The sequence below is a fragment of the Ovis aries genome, chromosome 13 (assembly GCF_016772045.2).
Source record: "Ovis aries strain OAR_USU_Benz2616 breed Rambouillet chromosome 13, ARS-UI_Ramb_v3.0, whole genome shotgun sequence".
Lineage (NCBI taxonomy): Eukaryota > Metazoa > Chordata > Mammalia > Artiodactyla > Bovidae > Ovis > Ovis aries.
In genome coordinates this window covers 74625861-74646910 of record NC_056066.1, presented here as the reverse complement: position 1 = coordinate 74646910, position 21050 = coordinate 74625861, and the positions used below count along the sequence as shown (strand labels likewise).

Genomic DNA, 21050 nt, shown 5'->3' with positions numbered 1-21050 from the left:
TAGTTTCCTGCTAAAGAGGGTTCATAATAATGCCAACCTCACAGGTTGTTAGAAGATTAAACAAGTTAATCTAGATCCAGGGTGACTGACCATTCTGCTTTCCCTGGGACTGTGTGTGTGTGTGTGTGTGGTGTTGGGGGCGGGGGGTCCCAGGCAGAGAGACTTGGAGTTTCAAAATCTGGGAAAGTTCTGGGGAAATTAGGAGGAGTTGGTCATCATGTCTGGAGTAGTGTTTTGTGCTTAAACACATGTTCAATGGACGTGAACCATCATTATTTCTCTTTCCTGCTTTCACACATTTGATAACAAAAAGGTTGCACGCCCTGAGCCTGTCCTGGGAGCTGGGGCCATCTGTAGGCAGTGCACGTGCAGAGAACCTAGCTTCAGAGGCTCACCAGAAGCCCACAGCCCTTGGGGAAATAGTCCCCCTGAGGGTGATTCCAGCAGCTTGTGTGTGTCCTCCTGGATTGGCAGTGTTTGCTTGAACCCCAGTTGGAGAGGTCTCTCGGCCCTGAAGATCTGCAGGTTAGTGACACAGTTGGGGGTGCGGTGGCGGTGGGGGCTTCCCACAGTGAAGCCTGGCAAGGAGAGGTCTTGAGATGATGCTCAGTGAAAGGAAAGGGAAGTACGCGCCTTGGGCATTGACTTTGAGGTTTGCTGGGGCCCAAGGGGTGGTTCCTATTATCACACACATTTTACTGGATGAGGACATTGAGGCTCAGGCACCCAAGGGAAGGGACTTGCCTAGGATCACACAGAAAGAGATGGGTAGGGGGAAACTGAACCAAGGTCCCAGCCAAGCAGGGACTGCTGGCATTGGGCGGGCTGACTTCTGCACTTCCCTCCCTCTTGCCCCGCTTGGGTCCCCCACTTGTCTTGACAAGGCCAGGCTTGTCACGGGGCTCCGTACAGCCCTCTCCACCCTCCCGGTTGCCAGCGACCCGCCCCATCCCCTCCCAATCTCCGAGGGAGGAGGGGAGAGTGGGAGAGAGGAGGGGGGCTCGGGGAGGCTCGGCTTTATAAAGGCGGCTGGACCAGCGCTGCCCGCCAGACCCCGCCGCCTGGATCCCCTGCGCTGCCCGCCGCCCCACGTGACCGCGCCGACCACCAGCTCCACCGTGAGTGAGTTGGGGGCGCGCCCCTATCTGCCCTCAGACTCTCGCCCAGCCCCCTGATCTACTGAACCCGGGCTGGGGAAAAGGGCCTCTGAAGGAGAGCGCTGAGATTGGGTTGGGGGGCATCAGGCAGAATCCCAACGACAGGGATTTAGGACCTGGAGGAGCCGGGAGCCCCGGGAGCCGGAGGTCGGGTCGGCCGCCTGCTCCCTCGGCTTCTCAGACTCGCGGCCTAGGAGACCGCAAGCCACCCCCCAGGAATGCGCGTGCAGCCGTTCCCACGGTAACGTGCAAGCCGCACCCGCCCTCCGCCGAGGAAAAGGGGAGGTTGCTGTGGGGGCTGGGGGGCTTAATCCCCGGGAGGTCCAGACTCGTCACGCGGCGGTTGCACGAGGGAGCAGAGAAGGTGCCCTTGCTCTCCTCCGGTGCCCCAAATCCTCCGAGCGTAAGGGAGCACGTCGCCTAAGCCTCAGTTTCCGCATCTGTCAAATGGAGGCAATGTTACTGGTTGCAAGTTCCCCAAAGAGCGATCTCGAGCTTAACGAGCCGGGCCATCCCCCTCCTCTGGTTGGCCATCCGAGGAGTGGGTTTTAGCGGCCTGGATGACTCCTGCGATCCCCACCCCATCCCCAGGCCCGCTCGCCATGGCCCTCTTCGGGGCCCTGATCCTAGCGCTGCTGGCTGGCGCTCACGCCGAGCTCCCCGGCTGCAAGATTCGCATCACCTCCAAGGCACTGGAGCTGGGTAAGGCGCGGGGGTGCTGTGGGGTGGGGGCGGGTAGTGAGGAGGTGAGGTATGTGTGTGTGTGTGTGTGTGTGTGTGCGCGTGTGTGCGTGCGCAGGAACTAAGGACCTCACTGCGGCTTCAGTGAAGCAGGAGGGGCTGCGCTTTCTGGAACAAGAGCTGGAGACCGTGACCATCCCGGATCTGCGGGGCAGTGAGGGCCACTTCTTCTACAACATCTCTGAGTAAGTCGGGGTCAAGGGGGCGGGGCCTGAGCAGGGGCGGAGGCTTAGGAAATACCTACGGAGTCTCGGGAGAAGGGAGGGCTGAGTGGATTGGGGGCGTGGCCTGATCGCGGAGGCTGGACTTAAGAAACAGGATGAGGCCGGAAAAGATGAAGGCCTGGCCCGCCTACCGAGGCGGGACCAAGCCGATAGGCGTGGCCTAGAGGTAGGCGGGACCAAGAAAAGCAAAGCCAAACCTGTGGAATTGAGGCTGGCCCTAGAGGCGGAGTCAAGAAACTTGGCCAAGGAAGAGAGTGGGGTGTAGGGTACCTGGGTGGAGCTAATAGGAGAGGTCCGAGGGACAGGAGATAAAGGCCCGTGGTCTTTAGCCGCCCAGGTCAGGTTGGGCACGTGACGGGCAATGGAAGAATTCATTCCACTCACCCCAGCTTCCCCAAACCTGGAACGGAAGAGGAGCAAATGAGTTTACTACAGTTGGGTGGGATGCCCTTTTCTTGGTCCTGAATCTGACCCTGAGGCCTCCTACACAGGGTGAAGGTCACAGAGCTGCAGCTGACATTCTCTGAGCTCCATTTCCAGCCAGACCAGGAGCTGGTGCTACAAATCAACAATGCCTCCTGGGGGCTGCGCTTCCGGAGACAGCTCCTCTACTGGTTCTTGTGAGGACCTGGCACCCCTGGGGGAGCGGAGAGTGGATTGGGAAGCCTGGGGGAACTGTGGAGCTGCGGGCAATCCCTTAGCCTTTCTGAGCCTCAGTTTCTCCATCTGTACAAAAGGGGCCGCCACACCCGTTTCACAGTCAGGTGGGCTGCGCAGAAGCACATAAGCCTTATTAAGAGGGGTCGTGGTGGTGGGGGGGGTTGAGGAGGAGGACAGTAAAGACTTGGTTAAGCTCCAAGCTGGAGTGACCATTAACACTCCCACCCCTGCCGCAGCTACGATGGGGGCTATATCAACGCCTCTGCCGAGGGTGTATCCATCCACACTGCTCTGCAGCTCTCCCGGGATCCCGCTGGCCGGATCAAAGTGTCCAACGTCTCCTGCCAGGCCTCTGTCTCCAGAATGCATGCAGCCTTTGGGGGAACTTTCAAGTAAGCCCTGTCCCCAATCCTAGCGTCCCCCGTTTCAGCCCCACAGCCCATTTGCCTAGTGCAATGCACAATGCACCGGCTTGGGAGTCAGATCAATTGGGTCCAGATTGCAGCCCCACCACTTCCTGGCTATGAACTTGAGCAAGTTGCTGAAGCTCTCAAAGATGGGGATGGTAATAGGACCTATTCTATGAGATGTGAGGACTGTTCATCTTAATTTATGTAAAAATATTTATAACAGTACCTCACATATAATATGGGCTCACCGCTTAGGTCCTCACTGTGAGGACCTAGTGTATACAGTGGGCATGTACTGGGCTGTCAATAATCGGTAGCTCTTAACCACTAATAGCAAAAATAATAACATAGTTCCAGGATTGGGGCTGAGAAGGGGAATTTGTGCTGGTTCTGAAAGAAGGTGGGGGAGAGAAAATGGTGGATTTATTATCTGGTGTTGATACACAGTTTTTCTTTTTTATTCATTCAACAAACGAAGTGTAGGCCAGGCCTCCAGGATTCAGAAAGGACACTGAGCCGGGCTGGAGGGATGAAACATTTGTCGTTGGGGCCTTGAGAGAGGGACCAAGAAAGTACTCTGGGAGGAGGAGGAGGAGTTCAGAGAAGAATAATCTAGGAGGACTGCCTGGAAGAGGAAGCATCTGTGCCCAGATAGGAAAATACAGGGTGGGAGCACTGAGGATGTAAGGGAAGACAGGAGTAAGGATATGGAGCTGAGGATGCTCAGAGGCTTGAGAAACTCTGGGTCCATTCATTTGATTGGTGGGGGATGGGGTGAGAGGAGGTCTTGAGAACCAGTATGGAGAAGCAATTTGAGCCCACATCTTTAATGGAAATTCCACTAAAGAGGTGGTAAATTAAGTTGAAGTAGAGGTATTCTGCCCACCCACCCCCATCTCTGATCACTGTGATTTCTCCCAGAACTGGGTTGGGGTGAGGGCAGGGTCTGGACTCACCTGGCCTCTCCTCTCCTCACAGGAAGGTGTATGAATTCCTCTCCACGTTCATCACCTCAGGGATGCGCTTCCTCCTCAACCAGCAGGTGCGGACAGTGGCAGGAGGGGGGGGCACGTGTTGGAGGACAACGGGGGGTGGGTGTGCCCTCTCTTGCCAAGACCTTGACTGGGGCCGCCACCTCCCAGATCTGCCCCGTGCTCTACCACGCAGGGACTGTGCTTCTCAATTCGCTGCTGGACACCGTGCCTGGTGAGTTGTGCAGACAGGGTGGGGAGCTCTGGGCCTCGCCCTGGCGCGGGGGTGGGGAGGAGGCTGGGTGGGCAGCTGTCAGGTAGCATTTGAGGAGACCCCTTCCCCGCCCTGTGGTGGAGCAGCCCTGGGTTCAAAGGTAGCCTCCTGCCACCGACTCCGTGTGGTCAGTACTCACTCTCTCCCTCCTTGGTTTCCTTGCTTGGCTGACAACACTTCCTCAGGGCTCGCTGTGAGGGTTGACTGAGGGCATGGTGGTCGTGATCCTTAATACGCGTCTGCTGTGAGGGCCTCATTTGTATTCAACTCCTAGCACTTAATAGGAGCTCAGTTAACATGACTTCCCTTTCCCTAAGAGATGAGATCATCATGTCACATGCATGGGGTACAGGATGGGAAGGAGAGGGCAGGGGAAACCAAACCATTGAGAGAAGGGAATCCCTTGCCATCTTAGAGTATTTCTTAAATTTCTTTTTATTTATTTATTTGGCTGTGCCAGGTCTTAATTGTGACATGCAGGATCTTTAGTTGCAGCATGCAAACTCTTAATTGTGGCATGTGGGATCTAATTCCCTGACCAGGGATCAAACCCGGGCCCCTGCATTGGGAGCATGGAGTCTTAGCCACTGGCCCACCAGGGAAGTCTCTCCCTTGCAATATCATTTAGTGACTTGATGAAACCTATGTAGTAGTAGTAGCAGCAAACAACAACAACAACAATAATCGTCATCGGGGGGTGGGGGGGGGGGGGTCCCTGGTGGCTCAGTGGTTAGAACCCAGTGTTTTCACTGCCATGTCCCCAGGTTCAGTTCCTGGTTGGGGAACTAAAATGCAGCAAGCTGAGCAGTGCGGCCAAAAACAAACCAAGAGAACAACAAAAGCCACAATAATAATAGCTAACACTGTTGACCACTGCACACCAGGAACTAAATGCTTTCCACTTATAGTAAAACTGATTTGAGCTTCATAAGCACCCTGTGAGGGAAGTATTCTAATCCCCCTTCTATGAGTAAGCAGCTGAGGCCCAGAGAGCCTAAGCACCCAGCCCAGCACCACACAGCTTTGCGTGACTCCAGCCCCTCCCCACAGTGCGCAGTGCTGTGGACGAGCTCGTGGGCATCGACTACTCCCTCCTGAAGGATCCCGTGGCCTCCACCAGCAACCTGGACATGGGATTCCGGGTGAGCTGCCCAGCTGGTGTGTGCAACCGGACCCCCTCCTTCTCCCCTAAAGCACACTGTGATGTGGCCACTCCACTGGCGGGGATGCTGTGGCCTCAGGCTCAACTCCTGGGTCTGACACTCGAGCCTTGTTAATCTGGTCTGGTCCCACCTTTCCAGCTTCATCCTTTGCAGCTGTGTGTGTGTGTGTGTGTGTCCCACCTTTCCAGCTTCATCCTTTGCAGCTGTGTGTGTGTGTGTGTGTGTGTGTGTGTGTGTGTAGTAAATCGCTTCAGTTGTGTCCAACTCTTTGCGACCCTGTGGACTGTAGCCCTCCAGGCTTCTCTGTCTGTGGAGTTCTCCAGGCAAGAATACTGGAGTGGGTTGCCATGCCCTCCTCCAGGGGATCTTCCCGACCCAGGGATTGAACCCACGTCTCTTATGTCTCTTGCATTGCAGGCGAGTTCTTTACTCCAATGCCACCTGGGAAACTGCTACTCTTTCCCAAAGATGCCCTTTGCTTCCTATCTCAGGGCCTTTGCTCACGTACTGTCTTCCCCCATCTCTCCCAGAAGGAACTGAACATTCAGCTTTAACGCACGCAATCTCATTCCCTCCTCTCATAACCCTGTAAATCAGGTCCTGATGTTTTATTTCTGGGATGTGCAGACTTGCTCAGGGAGGCCACGTCCCTTGTCCAAGGCCACTCAACTAGTCTGTGGCCATGCCCATCGCTTTCTCTAATGGAGTGTTGCCGAGTTTCAGAGCAGAGAGGCCTGTTAGAGTGCCAGAAGGTCAGCTCCCGCTCTGCCACTTACTAGCTGTGTGATATTAAGCCAGTGGCTTAACGTTTCTGTACCCGTTTCCTCAAATGGAAATGGAAATAATACAGTAAGAAAAGATAATCTCATGGGATGTTGTGTGGATTAAAGGAGTTGGTCTAGGTAAGCGGCACAGAAGTGCTCCGTACGTGGAGGCAGTAGTTGCCATCATTATTACCGTCTAGTTTTCAAGGCCCACTCAAGGGCCACCTCCCCTGTGAACCCTCTCGTGTGTCGCTCCTTCAGTCGGATGGGACTGCGCCCTCGGAGCACTCCAGCTACCCTCCCTTCCATGCTTTTTAAGAAAAGTACCTGTTGAGTCCCCCCAAGGTCAACAACAAGGTCCAGGCCTCCACCATGCCGTCTGGGGACTGTGAATTATATGCCTCAAGACATCCGGGTGCTGGACCAGTCTGCCTGGTCCTGACCCTGATCCTCCAACACCAGGGGGCCTTCTATCCCCTGACTGAGGCCAACTGGAGTCTGCCCAACCGGGCGGTGGAGCCCCAGCTGCAGGAGGAAGAGCGGATGGTGTACGTGGCCTTCTCTGAGTTCTTCTTCGACTCTGCCATGGAGAGCTACTTCCGGGCAGGAGCTCTGAAGCTCTCTCTGGTGGGGGACAAGGTAAGCCGGGATCTGTTTGTGAGGTGGGGCCTGTGATGCTGCTTCTGCCTTACCCCCGATTCCCCTGCGCAGGTACCTCATGACCTGGATATGGTGTTGAGGGCCTCCTACTTTGGGAGCATCGTCCTGATGGTGAGTGTGGGTGGGAGGTGGGAGCCTGGTCAGGCAGGTGGGCACACCAAGTGTACACCCATGAGGGGACTGGCGAGGCGAGCAGGGCCCCCAGCGGCAGCCACAGAGTAGACAGAAGGCCTGGCCTGCCTGTGGCCACAGCCCCTGACTTGGCCAGAGTCTATGAAGGTTCCCAGGTCTGCGAGGAAGACTTTGCTACTCTTGCTTCATCTCTTTCGGGAAAACCAGGATGAAGGTGGGCTGAGAACCCAAGGCAGACCAGTGTAGGGACTTTAATAGCAACTGAAATATCAGCCTGGGCCTCCCTACGGGCTTAGATGGTAAAGAATCTGCCTGCAATGTGGGAGACCCGGGTATTATCCTTTTTGCTTCTTTTCCCTTGTTTAGTGGAGAGTTAAAAGTTTTAAAAAAATACTTCAGTTCGGTTCAGTCACTCAGTCGTGTCCGACTCTTTGCGACCCCATGGACTGCAGCACACCAGGCCTCCCTGTCCACCACCAACTCCCAGAGTTTACCCAAACCCCTGTCCATATCTTTAGTGATCATTAAAGGACTTGTTCTTGGTTCTAGTTTATAAAATGATGGAGCTGGGATTTGAACCTGGGTATGAATCTCGGTGATTCAAGGTTACCCTACTTCTCTGTACTGTGTAGCCTCCCAGAGTTGTCATGAGGATTGAATGCGTTAATACTTATAATGACAACACCAGCTGCTATGAATGCTATCCTTGTCGTCATCACTGGCCTCATCGTCGTGGCCGAGCACTGTTAAGAGCGTGGACTCTGTTGCCATGATTGCCTGGGTCTCAGTCCCAGTTCTTCAACTCACTAACACAACTTGGACAGGTTACTTAACCTCCCTCTGCCTCAATTTTCCCATCTCAAAAGTGGGTATACGTTAACACCTGCTCCACACAGTTACTGTGAGGTTTAAATGAGCGAACACGTGTGAAGTGTTTGGTGAAAAGCAAGCAGGTGGTCACGACACTGCCTGTAGAAGAAATAGCTCAGCAGGTCCAAGAAAAAAGGTATGGCAGGGCGCTGAGTTTTGTTATTTATTAATTTTTTTGTCAAGTCATGTGGCTTGTGGGATCTTAGTTCCCTGACCAGGGATTGTACCCAGGCCCACAGCAGTGAAAGTTCAGAGTCCTAACCAGTGCTGGTGGTGGTGGTTTAGTCGCTAAGTCGTGTCCGACTCTTTGCGATCCCATAGACTGCAGCCTGCCAGGCTCCTCTGTCCATGGGATTCTCCAGGCAAGAATACTGGAGTGGGTGGCCATTCCTTCCCTAGGGGATCTTCCAGACCCAGGGATCGAACCTGCACCTCCTACTTGGAGGCAGACCCTAACCACTGGACTACTAGGGAATTCCCTGGGGTATTTTATGCAAAGAGACTGTTCTGGGGGAGTCTGGATTGGAGCTGGGTCCTGAATATTGAGAACATGGGAAAACAGAAAGAGAAGGAAGGAGGCATTCCTAGAACGAGACATTCCCTTGTCTGAGCAAAGGCAGAGGCTGGACACAGTCCTGGAGGGTTCCGGAAGCCACCGCTGTCTTCCTATTTGTGTCTGTGTGCTCCCAGAGGTGAAATTACCCACTCCGCCCCAGGGACTCCTCAGGGAGGACTTGACTGGCCCTCCCTGCTGTGTCCCAGAGCCCGGCAGTGATTGACTCTCCGCTGAAGCTGGAGCTGCGGGTCACAGAGCCTCCTCGTTGCACCATCAAGCCCTCGGGCACCACCGTCTCTGTCACCGCCAGTGTCACCATCGCCCTGGTGCCACCCAACCAGCCCGAGGTCCAGCTGTCCAGCATGATCATGGTGCGGACACCAGAGCAGGGGACACAGAGGGTCAAGGAGGGGGGCCGCTACCCCCTTTCGGGCAGTAACACCACCCTCCCCGCTTTCCCACCCAGGATGCCCGACTCAGCGCCAAGATGGCCCTCCGGGGGAAGGCGCTGCGCACCCAGCTGGACCTGCGCAGGTGGGCAGGTGTCTGAGGGTCTTGGGTGAGCCCGTAACCTCTCTGAGCGTCAGTGCCTTCAGGATAATCGTACCTGCCCAGCGATACTGGGAAGCATTTCCTTCTCCAGGGGATCTTCCCGACCCAGGGATAGAACCCAGGTCTCCCACATTGGAGGCAGACGCTTTAACCTCTGAGCCACCAGGGAAGCCCACAATTCAGTCATAGCTATCAGCCACCTGAGAGCCAGGGTCTTGTTAATGCATCAAGCGTTTCATTACAGTGTAATTTCTCTGCATCCTCAACCACCCAGAAGCAGGCAGAGCAGGTATGATGAGAGATGATCTAGCTGGCCCGGCAAGGTTAAATGACACACCCACTGTCACACAGCAAAGTGCGTAAGAACATAGATTTTTGCACAACTTAGTTTTGTGATCTTGAAACAAGTCCTTTTATCTTTCTGAGCTTCATTTTCCTCATGTATTAAATATAGAAAATAGTAGCATCTGCTGTCTAAGGCTATATTGTTCAGTGTAGCAGGCGCTAGCCACTGGTGGCTGTATACATTTAATTATAATGAAATAGTTCCTCACTTGCTCATTTCTATAACCATGGTAGCTAGTGGCTACTGTGTGGCTGGTGTAGAACACTTTACAAGAGCCTAGATTCTAGAGGCAGGTTCTGGAATTTCTCAGCTGTGTGACCTTCTGCAAATCAGTCTCTCTGGGCCTCTAGGAATGCAAATTTTAATAGTGCCTATTCCTTAGGGTTGTTATGAGGATTAAATCATGTGGCATTTAAAAATATTTCAGTATTTAGCTTTTTAACATGCCTGGTATCTGGCAGGAAGCAAGCACTGACGGTTTTGCTAAATAAAAGTAAACAACACACGGAAGTGAAAGTGAAGTTGCTCAGTCGTGTCCGACCCCATGGACTGTAGCCTACCAGGCTCCTCGGTCCATGGGATTCTCCAGGCACGAATACTAGAGTGGGGTGCAATTTCCTTCTCCAGGGGATCGTTCCAATCCAGGGATTGAACTCGGGTCTCCTGCATTGTAGGCAGACTCTTTACCATCTGAGCCCCCAGGGAAGCCCCAACACACAGAAAGCCATCAGCAAAAGTCTGGCTATAGGAGGTGCTCTACAAATAAAAAGTAGCAGACTTGAGATTCAAAACAAAACAAAACAAAACAAAAAGGTAGCAAACTTGGAGAAAGGAGACCTGAAGAGGGAGAAACAACTCACCCAAGGATGCACAGCTGGAAAGTGCTAGAACCCCCTGGAAAGGTGTGTGGGTGGAACATCCAAGACGGAAGCTCAAGGGCTTCGGGTAGGCAGGCCTGGGTGGCCTGAAGGGCCCCTGCCCACGGGACCCTTCTTTCTCTCCCATAGGTTCCGAATCTACTCAAACCAATCTGCGTTGGAGTCACTGGCAGTGAGTTGGGAAGAGGGAGTGCAGGCACAGGGTTGGGGTCTGGGGAGGGCAGTGAAGGCCAGCCCACCCCCTCCTCACTGCCCTGACTTCCTGTCTCCCCACTCCCAGCTGATACCACTGCAGACCCCTCTGAAGACCCTGCTGCAGATTGCAGTGATGCCCATGCTCAATGGTAGGGTCGGGGTGGGGGTGTGAGGAGGGCGGGGGAGAGGTCAGGGGAGGGGCTGGGTGGGTTCAGGCTAAGCTGATTGTTCCCGCCCACAGAGCGGACCTGGCGTGGGGTGCAGATCCCACTCCCCGAGGGAATCGACTTTGTGCGCGAGGTGGTGACAAACCACGCGGTGAGTAGGGGCGCCTGGGGAAGGAGGCAGAGCCTTCCCCTCCCTCTACAGCTTTCCTCTGCCCTCCATGACCCGATCCCTATTTCTCCCTTATCAACGGCATCTTTTTTTTTTTTTAATTAATTAATTTTTTTTCAACGGCTTCTTCTCATCTCAACCTTATATCAGATTCCTCCAGCCCTTTGCACAGGCTGCATCCTCACCTTGGAACACTCTTCCCTGATTCCATCCCCAATGCCTACTAATCTTTCAGGTCTTAACTAAGAGCTTGCCTTCTCCAGGAAGCCCTCCTGGACTTCCTGCAGCCTTTATTTCAGCACCCATCACAGAGAGTTATAAGAACCGCTCTGGTGCTCTGCCTCTCCCACTAGATTGAGGCCAGGGATTCTTTTCTGTGTCTCTAAACTCTATTCTCAGTAATGGAATAAAGAGACCCCTTTCTCTGCTCCTTCCTGTACAGGGCTTCCTCACCATCGGGGCTGACCTCCACTTTGCCAAAGGGCTGCGAGAGGTGATTGAGAAGAACCGGCCCGCTGATACCAGGGACCCCCGAACATCCAGTGCCCCACCACCCTCCACGGCAGCTGTCTGAGCCCTCAGCCCCTACCCTGGCAGCTGCATTCAGGACTCCACCGCCTCATCCCCTCCCTTACCCCATCACAGCCTCTAGTGTCCTCTATAACCCTCAGTGCCACAGAGAAGACGGGGTTTTAAGCTGTACCCAATTTAATTCCATAATCACAGTCAATCCATCAATTACAGTCCGTCCACTCTCCCCGTGGGGCTGTTCTGAGCTTTGTTTTGATTGTGGGATGCTATCAGTGCAATGAGGGCCATTCTTTCAGCAGGGAGGGGGTTAGGCCCCACCCTGGTGAGTTATAAAGTGCAAACTCCCCCCAAGTGAGGCTCTGGGGCCAGATCTGGGATGCACAGGGCAGTGGAGGGGGGTGGGAGCCGTTCTGGAAGCAGGGATCTGCCCCACAGGGGCATTCTGCATAAAGGGGGCCCTCTCTTCTGGCAGGAGAGGCTGGGAAGAGCTGGATCAGGCAGTGGGGGCTGGTCCTGTGGTTCTCAGTATGGCTGCTTATTCAGGAAGCGTGAGAACATGGTGAGGGCAGCCTGGGGCTTGTCGGTGGGGACCATGTGTCCAGCGCCCTGAAGGGCAAAGTTTTGTGAGATTTCCCTCCCTGGACGACCCCTGCCACTGGGTGCTTCCTTCATCCTACGGGATCCCTCTAGCCCATGACCTTCCTCCTCTGGTCCCTCCCTTTATCCCATCCCTGCCCAGAATTTGCCCTTCCAGGGGCCATGTGGTAACCCAGCATAAAGGTCGGAAGAAAAGGACAGGCAGGTCCTGCCGCACCCTCTCCCTCCTCCCTGGTCCTCATCAAGGTCCTACCTTGATGGTAAGGAAGGCGATGTGGGAGAACTCCTTCACGAAGCCGGCGATCTGCTCCCCGCTCTCCCCGTAGTCCACCAACCAGGGCCGGCGCTGGACTTCCATCTGCCCCGCCAGGAAAGACTTAGCGGCCAGCAGCTGCCCCCTTGCCTCTGCTCGCAGCCACCGGCCAGGCCTCCGGGGCCGGGAACACCTCCAGGTTTGCTCTCTCTGTCTGCCCCAGCCAGTCTGCCCTCCTCCGCACCTACTTGACCCTGGGGCTGGGGCCCCTGCCTCACCTTCTGGTTGAGGGAATCCACAAACCACTCGTCTCCCATGAAATTGCAGGCCATGTCCACATCGCCGTTGTACAGCAGAATCCGGTATTTCTGAAGCAGCACAAGGGGGAAAATGAGGGGTTTGGAATAAGCCCAGACACCAGCCCTCCCCTGGTTCAAGCCCTACCCACTGGCTAAATTGCATAAACCAGGAAACTCTTGTGTTTTCTGACCACTTCCTACATGGTGAGAGCCCTACTGAATGCTTTACCTATGAAGCATTTTACTATGATACCATAGTAACCCCATTTTACAGATGGGAAAATCAAGCCTCAGATATGTGAGAAACTTGCCCAGGGTCACCTGGCTAGTGACCCCAGAGCCCATACTCTACCCACTGTGCTCTGCATAACTTGGTCCTGCCCTGGCTCAGCCAGTATCTCCTAGGTAACCTACCGTATCTTCTAGGTGACCTTGGGCAAGGTCCTCTCCCACCCTGGACCTCTGTTTGCCCCTTGTAACATGATCTGACTAGCTCTTCTCACATTAAAGGCTCCTTGATTGATGGAGACCCTTCAGACTCTTCCCACAGAGCAGCATCAGGTAGGGACAGAGCCAGGTTAAAATCCTGACCCTGTTGACCACAAGTCAGCTCTTGGCAAGTGACTTCACTTTTTGGGGAGTTTCAGCTTCCCCTGCCCCGAGCAGCGCCCTAAAGGAGCCCCCACCTTGCCACGCTGCTCCAGGGTCCCAGCCTGCTGATGGACCCAGCTGTGGCTGCTGCCCACTCACCTGTGCAGAGAGCAGCTTCAGGTACTGGGAACACATGCTTTGGTAGAGACGGCGGTACTGGATATTCACCAGGAAGCTGCAGAACCACATGGGCAGTAAGAAAAAGAGACCACAGATCAGACCTCATCCCCTCCCTGCTCCTGTTCCCAAGCTCCAGCCCAAGAGACAGACAGCTGGGATCCAGCCCCTCCTTGGGCATGTAACCTCTCTGGGACTCACCTAGATGAGGGGAGGTGGGGCTGGAATCCAGCAGACCCCAAATCACCCCCATTTAGAAATGTACAGGGATGCTTTTTTACCGTGGCTGGGGTGCCACTGGCGTTAGGGCAGAAGGGCTCGTGCTGACCAATCAGAATGGACCTGACTGGCCCCTGCTGTGGTCACCTTCTTACTTGTAGGTGTCACAGGAGACAGCTGCAGGTGGTACTAAAGTCAGGGAGGGGCAGGGGATGGGAGTGTCTACTAAATACCAGTGTAAGCAACTGACATTTTAACAACCAGTGTGGCCACTTAAGAGTTAAGTGGCTGAATATCAGTCCATCTGGGGGTCAGGGACCTTGAACATCCTATTGGAACAATTCATGGTCACAAGCCAAATGCACCTGGTGTCCTCAATGAGAAACCCTAGGCACAGGATGCCTGGGGACCTTTCTGAGGCCCACAGGCCCCAACAGTCCGCCACCCACGGGCTACGAGCACCCACAGAAACCCACTTGCACATGTCCCAGCGGGGCAGCTGCTCGGGGATGTGGAGCGCCTTCCGCACTTGAGGGTCGTTGAGGTAGTTGGAGGCGGCCGTGGTGTTGGTGCAGGGGGGATCCAGGTGCACCTTCTCCCCGGAACGCAGCAGCATCTGGGAGGGGGGGCACAGAGGGTCAGGATCTTGGCTTCCCTGCCCTGCTGTCCCTCCCCGTCCCTGCTGGGAGGAAGCCCAGGCCCATGCACACCTGATGCCACGCCCGCTTGAGTGGCAGGCGGGTGAAGATGTTGCCCAGATCCTGGACCACGACAGTATCCTTCTCATGCCTGCAAGCGCAGTTGGGGGGAATGGGTGCTGGGCACCCAGATGGGGCTGGGGTTGGCACACGGGATGCCTGCCAGGGCCTACCTTACATGGCTGGGCACCCCCCCAGCACATGGAGCATAGAGGTTGTAGATGTTGAGGCCGGAGCTGGCCACGATGTGGGACACTTCCTGAAGCTGCAATGACACCCCCCAAGCCGCCATGCTTTACGGAATCCTGGCCTCCCACCACCTCCCCAACAGCGCCCCAAGACTTTTTCTTTCTTTCTTTGGCCCTGTCAGGCGGCACATGGGATCTTAGTTCCCTGATGGACCGGGGATCCAACCTGCACGCCCTGTCTTGGGAGTAAGGAGCCTTAACCGTTGGGAGCACCAGGGAAGTCCCGCAGCCCAAGATTTACTGCTGTTCTACTTGCCTGGCCATTATCCTTCCCCCACCTCCCCTAGGGAAACTGAGCCTCAGTGGAAGGAATCTGCTGGTCCTGGGCCCCTATCCTTGTGCCTCTGCTAGCACTGTGACTTCCACATGCTTGGCCTCAGTTTCCTTATCTGGAAAATGCGGATGATACGATCTCCCTCGAAAGGGACTTTTGGAGGAGGAACAATCTGCGTGGCCATCACTGAGCACAGCCATGGCACATCAGACGCTGGACGAGGGAGATGCCCTTTCCCCTCATAGGGAGACCTCAGGCAGTGGCGTGGGACTGCACCCACACTCCAAAGCACCCGCCTGAAGGCGGGAGAAACAGGTTAATCCCTTAGTCGGGAAGATCTCCTGGAGAAGGAAATGGCACCCCACCCCAGTATTTCTGCCTGGAGAATCCCATGGACAGAGGAGCCTGGTGGGCTACAGTCCACAGGGTCACATAATAGGACACAACCAACTAAACAACACCAAGCAGGATATAAAATAAAGGGGGATGGGCAGGATGGGGGCTGTCGGGCGGTGGCGCAGGGCGGGGGCAGAACCGCACATTGGCCAGGCATTCTGGCTCTTTGTTGTCGTGGAAGTTACATTTGTTTTGAGAGCAACAGTGCGTCTGCAGGGAAGACCAGAGCCTGTAAGAGATGAATGATAACTGCTTAGGCCCATGGTGGGCCAGAGAAGGCAAGTACCCCACCTTCTCAACTTCCCTGTCAGGGCTTGGACCCAAGGGACCTGTTTCCTGGGGACAAAGACATTTATCAGAGGACGTGGTATGTAGCTCTCAAACCTAGCTGCCCTGGGGCCATCCTGCCAGCCCTCCTTCATTTCTTTACATTCTGATCTTTACATGAAAGACCCTTTCATCTTTCCACATCAAAATCCCAGCCTCACCCACCTCCCCTGCCCCCCAACTTCTGCTCATAAACCAGGGCAGGACCCGAGATAGCATGTGCCTGGAGGACAGACCTGAGACCCCTATGACCCGCCACGCCACAGGGATTGCCCAGTGGTCCTCTCCCATACCTGTTCCCCAGAAGGCCATGGTAGTAAGCGAAATAGACCAGGGAGTTGTCATTCTGCTCATAGGAAGAGAGTCCATTGCCCACCGCCAGCCCCTGTGAAACACCCAGGGCGTTCAGCTCATCTGGACGTGGGCCAGAAGAGCCTCCTTTGACCTCCACCCAAACCTTAAGCAGTCTGGAAGCTGAAACCCAGTGTGTGGGAGTGGTTGGGCGGGGGAGGCCACTCGGTGTAAAGAATGGAGTCGGCAGCTTGATGAGTGAGCTTCCGGTCAGGGGAGGCACGTAGCCCAGAGGGGCCAGCGAGTGGCAAGGGGTGTCATGAAGGAAGAGGTGGACGAAGGAGCTGACGTTCTGCTCATAGAGCAGGGGAGGTAGGACCTGGGGTACCACATGCCTGGGGAGACCTGCCGCAGGGGATTGCCCAAGACGTGGGTGGAGGAGTGGAGCTGTTTGACCTTGCTAACCACAAGTCTAGGCCTCCCTCCCCTCTGCAGCCTCCCTGCACCTGAAGGTTCATGCTGGGGTCCTGCATGACCAGCACTGCCAGGGTTGGGATGTAGATGCCGGCATAGCTTTCGCCAGTCAGGAAAAGCTCATTGCCCTTGTATTCTGGGAACAGGCGGAAGAAATCTTTAAGGGCTTCGAAGTTGCTCTGGGCGACCTAGAGAGGGCAGGATAGAGGGAATCAGAAAGTGGTGGGGCTTGAGCTACAAACAATCTCAGAGATAATGACACCCACCCACCCTGTTTGTGCAAGAGCCTGTGACTAGTCCAAGCCCACACCCCAGAGCTGGTGACAGAGCCACAAATGGGCCCCCAGACCAGGCTCTCTTTCTCCTTGCGTCACGCCAGCCAGGGAGACTGGGACACGAGGGCGGACTCTGGACTCACCTCCGTGTCATTGGTGGCATAAGACTTGTCATCGGAGTAGGAGAAGCCCACTCCAGCTGGGGACTCGAGGTATAACACGTTGGCAATCTAGAGGGGAAGTGGAAATGGGTTGAGGGGGGCTGTTCCCTTCCCCATCCAACTGCTGAGACACCCACCCAGGACCCAAAGGGGCAGCGATACCAGGTTCCAGGAGTAGGGGTTGTACTCCAGGGTGACACCATCTGGCTGGATCTGTGGAGGAAAGAGATGGCTAAATTCCAAGAGTCAGCTGGGTGGGGGGTGCAGTGGGGGAAGGTCACCCTGCTGGGTATTGCACAACCAGGCAAAACCCCCTGAGATATGAAACTGTCAAGTCAGGGGTATGGATGAAGACACCGAGGCTCAGGAAACGGACACATTTTTTGGAAGACCAAAGTCCTTTTCTCCCTCTTCCCGGGCCTTTTCCTTTGGGAACTGTCCCCTCCCTGCCTCTGACCAGGGGGTGACCCCGCTGCTCTCCACTCACCAGGAAGGGGCCGTGCTCTGTCAGGAGGCCGTCAAGGGAGCTACAGCCTGGCCCTCCATTGAGCCACAGAACCACGGGTCTGCTCTTCGGATCCTTCTGGGACTCCACAAACCTGGGGGGGGGGGGGGGCGGGGCGGGGAGTCAGTCTAGGGTGGGTGCTGGTGCGAGGGACTGGGTGCAGCTCGGTCTTCCAGCCTTCCCTACTCCTGGATTTCCTCAGGGATTTTTTTTTTCTTCTTCATCTCACTTTGACGGCAGAGCATGCGAGTTCTTAGTCCCCCAACCAGGGATGGAAACCCAGTCCCCTGCAGCTGGAAGCACTGCAGCCTTAACCAGCGGACCCCCAGGCAAGTCCGATCCCTCAGGGGTCTTAAGGACAACCCCCCACACCATCATCTCCCCCCACGGTGGGCATTGCAGTGCCCCCCTCCCAACCCCGTCCTGGGAGACAGGGCTGCAGACCAGTAGTGGAGGCGCTTGGAGCCGGAGCCTTTGAGGTAGCCGGAGTACTGGCGGAAAGAAGGCTGCTTGGCCAGCCCGGGCAGGAAGCGGATCTCGTCCTGGTCGGGGGCCGCTTCGCCCTCGGGCGAGCAGGCGAGCAGCAGCAGCAGCTGCAGCAGGAAGAGGACTGGCGGCCACAGCTCGGCTCGGAACATCTGCGGCGGGAAGCGGGTGCCCGCTGTGGCCTCGCCCGCTCTGTGCTCGGCCGCCCCTGGCGGGGAGCTGGCGGCGCACCCTCCAGGGAAGCCCCTGCCCTGCCCCAGCTCCCACCCGCCGTGCCTCCTCCGTCGCGCCCCGCCCGGGGCGCTCCCGGATCGCTTCCAGCCTCCGGGATCCCTTCCAGCCCCGGGATCCCTCTCACCTCCGCTCCCTCGCGTCCTTGCTCTCCTGGAGGTGCCGGCCCGGCGACGGGAAGTCATGTGTACTCCGAGTCACGTGTGCCCCGGCATCACGTGACGGGCCGCCTCCTGCCCCCTTCTGGCCTCTAAGGACCCAGGCGGGCAGGACGGGGGCGGCGGAGGTTCCACCCGGGCGAAGGTCAGCGGGTTCGGCAGGTCGCATCCCGGGCGCCGGCGGTCCCGAGCCTCCTGGGACTCGCATCGAGGCGGGATGGCCAAACTAGCGGCGCTAGGACCCCTGGGCAGAGCCTTGGGGAAGGGAGTCGGTGGGCGGAGGGCAATACCTTACATGGTACACTCCCCCTCCCCCGGCGGTCACCATCTGAGTCCGCTGCCCAAAATAGCCTCCGGCGCCCGCCGATCTGCCCCATGGCCGGGAGATGGCTGCTGTCTCCGACCCCGTGGGGTTGGGTGCTCCGCGGGGACCGGCGCGCCCCGAGCCCCCTCCCACCCGCTTCCACCCAGTGCACGGTGCCAACATCCGCGTCGACCTCTCCGGGACGCGGGCCACACGCGTGGAGAGCTTCGCCCACGGTGTGTGCTTCAGTCGCGAGCCGCTGGCCCCCGGCCAGTTGTTCCTGGTGGAGATCGAGGAGAAAGAGCTGGGCTGGTGCGGGCACCTGCGCCTCGGCCTGACCGCGCTGGACCCCGCCAGTCTGGCCGCCGTGCCCGAGTTTTCGCTACCTGACCTGGTCAGCCTTGGGCATACTTGGGTCTTCGCCATCACGCGCCATCATAACCGCGTGCCCCGGGAGGGCCGCCCGGAGGCAGAGGCCCTAGCCCCTAGTCGCCCCCCAGCACTCCTGGTGGAACCGTATCTCTGCATCGAGCAGTTTCGCATTCCCCGCGATCGCCTGGTCGGCCGCAGCCGGCCGGGTTTGTACAGCCACCTCTTGGATCAGCTCTATGAACTGAATGTGCTGCCTCCGACCGCGCGCCGCAGCCGCCTGGGCGTTCTCTTCTGCCCGCGCCCGGATGGCACGGCTGACATGCATATCGTCATCAACGGCGAGGACATGGGCCCCAGCGCCCGGGGGCTGCCAGCTGCCCAGCCCCTCTACGCGGTGGTGGACGTCTTCGCCTCCACCAAGAGCGTGCGCTTGATCCAGCTGGAGTATGGCTGTAGGTATCCCATCCCCTGGGCAGCGACCCCTCCTGGCCCCCAGTGGGGACAGAAACCTGCTAGGACTTCTGGACCAGCTGGCAAGGCCTTGGTCTGTCCAGGGTTGCTTTAGAAGTTGGGGAACCTGGGACTTCCCTGGTGGTCCAGTGGCTAGGACTCAGTGGGCCCAATGCAGGGAATTGGGATTCCATCCCTGGTCAGGGAACTGGATCCCACGTGCCATAGCTAGGAGTTTGCGTGCTGCAACTAAGACCTGGCACAGCCAAATAAATACATAAATATTAAAAAAAAAAAAAAAAAGGTGGAGGGGGGAATCTGACTTCAGATTCTGCCTCTGCCTGTGGCCTTGGACAAGTCAATTCCCCTGGCTTTGGGCCTCGATTTACCCACCTTGGCTGTGATCGATTAAGTTGTCCTCTAAATCCCTTTTCTGGCTTTGCCAATTATTTTCTGTATTAACCTAGGGCATGAATTCTAAACCAATTTTAGATTTTGGTCCTCTGAGAGTTATGTCTATTAGACAAATACTCATCAATTTGAGTATACAGAGTTTAAAGGCATCACCTCAACCCCTAAGAGCTTCTGAATCCTGAGGTCTGGTTCATGATAGCACCATTAAGCCCTTTATTTATACATCTGAGCGTGTGTGTGCGTGCGCACTCAGTTGCTTCCGCAGTTTGCGACCCTATGGACCGCAGCCCACCAGGCTTCTCTGTCCATGGGATTTTCCAGGCAAGAATACTGGAGTGGGTTGCCATGCCTTCCTCCAGGGGATCTTCCTGACCCAGAGATGGAACCTACAGCCCCTGCAGCTCCTACGTTGGCAAGTGGATTCTTTACCACTGAACCGCCTGGGAATCCATAAATCTGAATTCACATTTTATGATTTCAGTAGATGAGAACCCTCTCTGTGCCAGGTCTGTGCTGGAGGCTGGGGTTGCGCAGGTTAATCAGACACTACCCCTGCCCCCAGAAGCTGCTAAGGGAAGGGAGGGGAGCAGGGTGATGCTATCAAGGAGACAGAGCTGCAGTGTTGGGGAAGTGCTGCAGGAGAGGTGCTTATCTCAATCATGTAAACAGCTCCGAGCCAGAGAGTGAAGGGACCAAGACCTAGATCTGGGTTCCGGCCTCGGCTCCCCCGCCCCACCCCCCACCCCCCACTGCTTTTGCCTTAGACAGCCTTCTCTCCACAGTGCCATCGCTGCAGACCCTGTGCCGCCTGGTGATCCAGAGGAGTGTGGTGCACCGGTTGGCCATTGATGGGCTCCACCTGCCCAAAGGACTTAAGGATTTCTGCAAATATGAGTGAAGGCCTGCACCGCCCTGGAGCAGGGCCACGCGAGTGCATCCTGGCCCCAGAGGCGTGCCTGCCCTGAAGCTGGCCATGCTACTGCCAGCCAGGACGGAAATAAACACAGCCGATGTTGCCACTGATCCTTGGAGGGTCTCCTTGCCCTTGGAATCTGGGAGGGGCATTTCTTTTAGAATCACTGGGGCTCAGCAGGCCAGGTGAGAGAGAGCATTTCGACATCACCTAGACCAGTGACTCCTAGCCTGACTACTCGTGATCTAAGATAGATTGCCAGCGCTCCAGGCCCAGTCTCTAGAGATTCTCATTTGATTTGCCAAAGGACATTGTTTTTGCAAAAGTTCCCCTCGAGATACTAAGGAATAGCCAGGGTTGAGAAGCATTTCCCTCAGGCAGAGGTCTCAACTTTGGCTCATGGTGTAACCATTTGAGAAACTTTGAAAAATACTGCTAACTGGGTCTGACCCTGGGATTCTGATTTAGTTAACCCCGGAATAAGGCTGAGTATCAGGATTTCTAAAAGCTTCCAAGA

General features: G+C 56.1%; 3 protein-coding genes across 10 annotated transcripts; 2 read left to right on the top strand and 1 right to left on the bottom strand.

Annotated features, from left to right (window-relative positions):
• The first annotated feature begins 359 nt into the window (after positions 1–359).
• Positions 360–11646, top strand: PLTP (phospholipid transfer protein). Of its 5 annotated transcripts, none has more exons than XM_060397065.1 (16): positions 360–525; positions 1749–1859; positions 1984–2083; positions 2614–2742; positions 3019–3174; positions 4171–4234; positions 4335–4398; positions 5488–5579; positions 6827–7003; positions 7076–7135; positions 8789–8953; positions 9049–9116; positions 10488–10530; positions 10639–10702; positions 10795–10871; positions 11332–11646. In XM_060397065.1, the coding sequence occupies exons 2-16, from the start codon at positions 1760–1762 to the stop codon at positions 11461–11463; spliced, it is 1491 nt and encodes a 496-aa protein (XP_060253048.1). In that variant the 5' UTR covers positions 360–525; positions 1749–1759; the 3' UTR covers positions 11464–11646. The 5 variants fall into 5 exon arrangements, with proteins under 5 accessions (XP_060253048.1, XP_027833050.1, XP_027833048.1 ...); XM_027977249.2 differs by lacking the exon at positions 360–525 and adding an exon at positions 1047–1118; XM_027977247.2 differs by lacking the exon at positions 360–525 and adding an exon at positions 1047–1122.
• CTSA (cathepsin A) lies at positions 11580–18097 on the bottom strand. 2 transcript variants are annotated; one of them, XM_027977252.2, is made up of 15 exons: positions 18050–18097; positions 17650–17843; positions 17188–17299; positions 16863–16913; positions 16683–16769; positions 16297–16452; positions 15793–15884; positions 15317–15401; positions 14428–14519; positions 14267–14345; positions 14033–14172; positions 13320–13395; positions 12549–12638; positions 12271–12375; positions 11580–12026 (listed from the first exon to the last, which is right to left on the bottom strand). In XM_027977252.2, exons 2-15 carry the CDS (start codon positions 17841–17843, stop codon positions 11943–11945), a joined length of 1443 nt encoding a protein of 480 aa, XP_027833053.1. In that variant the 5' UTR covers positions 18050–18097; the 3' UTR covers positions 11580–11942. The 2 variants fall into 2 exon arrangements, with proteins under 2 accessions (XP_027833053.1, XP_060253049.1); XM_060397066.1 differs by having other exon boundaries at positions 11580–12638.
• A 77-nt stretch (positions 18098–18174) lies between these two features.
• On the top strand, positions 18175–20643 carry NEURL2 (neuralized E3 ubiquitin protein ligase 2). 3 transcript variants are annotated; one of them, XM_042230206.2, is made up of 3 exons: positions 18175–19208; positions 19942–20032; positions 20403–20643. In XM_042230206.2, the coding sequence occupies exons 1-3, from the start codon at positions 18467–18469 to the stop codon at positions 20467–20469; spliced, it is 900 nt and encodes a 299-aa protein (XP_042086140.1). In that variant the 5' UTR covers positions 18175–18466; the 3' UTR covers positions 20470–20643. The 3 variants fall into 3 exon arrangements, with proteins under 3 accessions (XP_042086140.1, XP_042086139.1, XP_004014657.2); XM_042230205.2 differs by having other exon boundaries at positions 19942–20126; positions 20403–20513; XM_004014608.6 differs by lacking the exon at positions 19942–20032.
• Positions 20644–21050: the final 407 nt, after the last annotated feature.

Bases quoted from the DNA above. Each gene is read 5' to 3' on its own strand.
- PLTP (XM_027977248.2), top strand. From the start codon at position 1,718: ATGACTCCTGCGATCCCCACCCCATCCCCAGGCCCGCTCGCCATGGCC. The intron at 3,175-4,170 runs GTAAGCCCTGTC...CTCTCCTCACAG, and splicing joins GCCTTTGGGGGAACTTTCAA to GAAGGTGTATGAATTCCTCT. The intron at 4,235-4,334 runs GTGCGGACAGTG...GCCACCTCCCAG, and splicing joins GCTTCCTCCTCAACCAGCAG to ATCTGCCCCGTGCTCTACCA.
- CTSA (XM_060397066.1), bottom strand. From the start codon at position 17,843: ATGTTCCGAGCCGAGCTGTGGCCGCCAGTCCTCTTCCTGCTGCAGCTG. The intron at 14,173-14,266 runs GTGTGCATGGGC...CCCCCCTCCCAG, and splicing joins TCAAGCGGGCGTGGCATCAG to ATGCTGCTGCGTTCCGGGGA. The intron at 13,396-14,032 runs GTGGGTTTCTGT...GTGGTTCTGCAG, and splicing joins CCCCGCTGGGACATGTGCAA to CTTCCTGGTGAATATCCAGT.
- NEURL2 (XM_042230205.2), top strand. From the start codon at position 18,467: ATGGCTGCTGTCTCCGACCCCGTGGGGTTGGGTGCTCCGCGGGGACCG. The intron at 19,209-19,941 runs GTAGGTATCCCA...GGGATTTTCCAG, and splicing joins GATCCAGCTGGAGTATGGCT to GCAAGAATACTGGAGTGGGT.